General features: G+C 37.6%; 1 protein-coding gene across 1 annotated transcript in view; it reads left to right on the top strand.

Annotated features, from left to right (window-relative positions):
• Positions 1 to 3,751, top strand: part of LOC107754978 (putative ATP-dependent RNA helicase TDRD12) — a gene marked incomplete at its 3' end in the record, with an annotated part of 21,332 nt that overhangs the window by 6,246 nt on the left and 11,335 nt on the right. Inside the window, exons 6-16 of the mRNA XM_016571624.1 lie at positions 318 to 437; positions 518 to 573; positions 652 to 737; positions 873 to 1,098; positions 2,074 to 2,192; positions 2,268 to 2,353; positions 2,536 to 2,581; positions 2,731 to 2,810; positions 2,975 to 3,055; positions 3,184 to 3,244; positions 3,336 to 3,443. Of these exons, the coding sequence (XP_016427110.1) occupies positions 318 to 437; positions 518 to 573; positions 652 to 737; positions 873 to 1,098; positions 2,074 to 2,192; positions 2,268 to 2,353; positions 2,536 to 2,581; positions 2,731 to 2,810; positions 2,975 to 3,055; positions 3,184 to 3,244; positions 3,336 to 3,443 (1,069 nt within the window). The remainder of the gene's footprint in view (positions 1 to 317; positions 438 to 517; positions 574 to 651; positions 738 to 872; positions 1,099 to 2,073; positions 2,193 to 2,267; positions 2,354 to 2,535; positions 2,582 to 2,730; positions 2,811 to 2,974; positions 3,056 to 3,183; positions 3,245 to 3,335; positions 3,444 to 3,751) is intronic.

The following is a 3,751-nucleotide window of genomic DNA, read 5'->3' as shown; positions in this document are numbered from 1 at the left end:
TTTTAAACATTATGCACTTTTTTTTTTCACAGATAGTCGTTATCTTATGCTTTGAATAAACGTGCATTAGTACTATTTTGCTCGATGTGCCCTCTTGTGGCCTCGGAAGAGAAGCCAAAAGCTATTCTTCCCCCTAACTGAAATTATGCATTTTAAATTCGAATATAATTCGAATTTTGATAATATTTTAGTACAAAATTCAAATTTAGCTTTTCAGCCATTTTGACAGCCCTAGTGTCAACATTATATTAGTACTTAGGTTCATCGAGAGTTTCGATCTGTACTCTTCATTAATTCATAAATGAATTTCCTCTCAGTGTGCGAACTCCTCTCGAGAAGTTCCTGCAGCTTCCTTTCAGAGTGAGGTGCTTTAAACTGGCAGGAATTCGTCCGATGACACTTCAGGTGCCCGTCTCAGAAAACACAGCAGAGCTTGTGTAAGTCATTTCTCCTGAAGAAAGCTTTTGGCATCACTGCATGCATTCTGAGCCGCTGTTTGTATGTTTCTCTATCTTAGTCCATCTTCAACATGGGACAGCTCTGCCACAAAATACCTGCACAATCTATTACAAGGTAAAAGTGGGCTTTAGTTATTCCAGCTCATGTTTCCTGTGAGTGTTTAGTGATTTTTGAGGCTCTGCTTGTTTTTAGTGTCGACTCTGGTTGAAGCCGTTCTGTGTGAAACGCAAGCAGGCTGCTCTGCCATTGAGCTCTACTTGACTATTAATAATACGAAGGTAAAATATGTTCACATTACATTCTTTTTCCATCCTCAAAACACAAAGTTGTCCCGAACAGGATTTTGAACAAGTGAGATTGACTGCAGGTGTTTTAGGTTAAATGTTATGTGGCAAATCACTGTCTTTGTGTAGCTGTGTGTGAACCATGAGCTCGTGGCGAAGAAGTTTGCCTGTTTCCTGAAAGAGGAGTCCAGTGCGCTGGAAGGGAACCGGAATGGAGATCGTGCTCCTATCAGCCTGGCATGGGACATCTACTCCAGCCCTCACCAGCTCTTAGAAATGAAAGGATGCTGTCCTGTCAAACCTCCACCATTCTCCATTCTCACCAGAAAAGAGCAGAAAGATGATCCTCGGACAGGTCATGTTAATGAATGAATGAAGATATACAAGGGTTGGACAAAATAATGTGAACATCAATTATTGTAGGGGTTAATATCATTTTAATGTGTCTGTGTGTTAGGGTTGTGTTGGCTGAGGAAATTCGTTTGAGTTTTCCCTCTTTCCCTCGCTTTTAAATAGCTTGTAAAAGTGCCGTGCGCATTTTACTTTCACTTTCAAATAATTGGCAATTCGGCATCAATTGCTTGAATTCAATTCAAGCAACAACAAAATACGTCAAACTCACTTAGCCTGTATATTAATCTTAGAACTTTTAGTAACCAAACTAATAAAAATACACCATGCTATAGGCTATGCCTAATATAAAATAACAAATACCTGACACAAAGTTTAAATGGGTATACAAAACTGAAAATCAGCAAACACTGTGGAACCAAATAAATAAGAAACATAGAACGTTTATTAGCAAAACGAATAAGAAAGCTTGGAGGCACGGCATATACACCTTGATGTCAAATAAAATAAAATAAATTACACACATTTCAAATTAAGTAAAAATCTGCAAACACTCTAGAACAAAATAAATGAGAAATTTATGTTTTAAAAAAACTTCCAAAATCACCTTGGATAAACGGGAAAAGACAACCAACTTTTCAAAATCCAAAGTTTTGCCAAACGTATTGCCCAAAAATTTGGCGCTTTTGCATTTCGTTTCGAAACTAAATCTTCCGCCATCGTCTTGTCTGACTGTTTTCTTTAATATTTGTGTATTTTATATATGTAAAATTATATAGTTGGTCTAGTCCTATTCGATGTACATAAATTGTAATTGAATTACAAAATATGCCAACTATATCACATATTAGTATTTGCTGAGCAATGCGATGATATTCAGAGATATTACATTATTGTGGCAGATGAAAACGTTAATTGCATTTTTTTGTATTTTTTTTTTATAACGAATCACATTAAATTTACTTTGTTCCTCATTCAGAAACAGAAGACGTTTCTCATCTGGAGAGGCAGAAACCACAGTTGTCCGAGGAAGCAGACATGCTATCTCAGGTTAACCCTCGAGTCTCTAAACTAGCCCGCAATGCTGGAACGGATACTGTAAGTGTGCGTTTACAGTGGCATGGCGGTGTGCGTGTGTCTGCCCTTTAAACTTAGTTCTGTGGTTTGATTCAGATTGGCAGAGGATGGCGTATCAGAGCCGAGGCCACTGACATCTTCACAGATGAACGCTGTGCTCAGACTAATATACACAAGCCTCAGTAAGATTTCCACCTGAACCTCATCCCTCCTGACTTAATAGCTCATAACTCGAATATACGGTAATAAGTCAGGTGTCAATACAAACTGAAATATACAAAGTAATTGTGTTTACTTGCCAACAATGTAGTTCAGTAAATAATAATGCAACGTTAAGGAATAAAGTACTTCTTTTTTTTCACAGATACATGAAGTTTAACACACTTTCACATTCAAAGCAAATTCCTCAAGTAAGTACTGATGTGTCTGTTAAAATTTTGTTTTGTAACTAATTGTTTATTAATTTTTTTATCTTCTGAAATTGAAGTAGTTGGTACATGAGTGAATAACTAATAGAAAATGAGTTACTGTGAAATGAAACCGATTTTAATATTTTCAGTCTTTTGAAGAGCAGCAGCACAGTCCTGATCAAACGGACAATAACAGCATCGCTTCAACACCAGCTGCAAGTTCATCATGGTAGGACCAGAGAGTTTTTTCGAACATGAGCGTGTCTGATTGGCGTCAAGTGAATCTGAAGCCAGCATGATGATACAAGGTCTACTTGAGACCAATTGGTCATTCTGCAACCCACCTATTTCATGTGAAAATATGGTTTTGCATGTGTTTGTGTGTCTTCAAAGTGCGAGCGACTCCTCAGAAGAACAGAAAGTGGCAGCTCCCTCACAAGAGTCCAGTCTTGAAGATCAACTGACCTCTTCTAGGTAGGTTTTACATTACCTCTAAACTTCAATTGCCCCTTGGGGCTAAAACATCTGTCAGTCATATTCATTTAATATAATTTACTTCATCTTTTTCACCTTTTTTTTTTTTTTAATTTAACTGTGGACAGACTTATGCAGTTTCTGAACCCTGATCCACTCAATCCAGCCCAAGAGTCTCTTGATGCCAAAGTAAGAGCCTCGTTGTTTGTTTTCTGTATTTGATCGTTTCTTAGATCTTATATGTATTCTGGTATTTAATCTCGCTTGTTTGGTTTCACAGGTTGTACGCTGTGACCCGGGTCACTCAGGAGTTTTAGTGCACGCCGCCCTTCGTGTTGAACCCTGCAGTAACCTGACACGTGCACCCATCAGTGAGAAATTCAGAAAGGTCAATCAGCATCCCTTAATAATGTTCATATTAGAACATTCACTGCATTATTTAGCATTTTGCATGATTTGTCCCATTTCTACTGCAAAGTGTTATGGGAAGTGAGTCCAACTTAATTAACTTCCTACTGTGAGTGTACAAAAATGGAAGAATGTGAGGTATACAGTGCCCTTCACTAATATTGGCGCCCTTTGGTAAATATGAGCAGAGGTGGCAATGAAAATAAATCTGCATTGTTTATCCTTTTGATCTTTCATTCAAAAAATTCACAAAATGAATTTTGTGAATTTTGGGGGGGGGATTTCATC

The sequence above is a fragment of the Sinocyclocheilus rhinocerous genome, unplaced genomic scaffold (genome assembly GCF_001515625.1).
Source record: "Sinocyclocheilus rhinocerous isolate Xijiao unplaced genomic scaffold, SAMN03320098_v1.1 scaffold3125, whole genome shotgun sequence".
Taxonomy (NCBI): Eukaryota; Metazoa; Chordata; class Actinopteri; order Cypriniformes; family Cyprinidae; genus Sinocyclocheilus; species Sinocyclocheilus rhinocerous.
The sequence above is the reverse complement of the archived record's forward strand: the minus strand, read 5'-3'. Positions and strand labels throughout refer to the sequence as shown.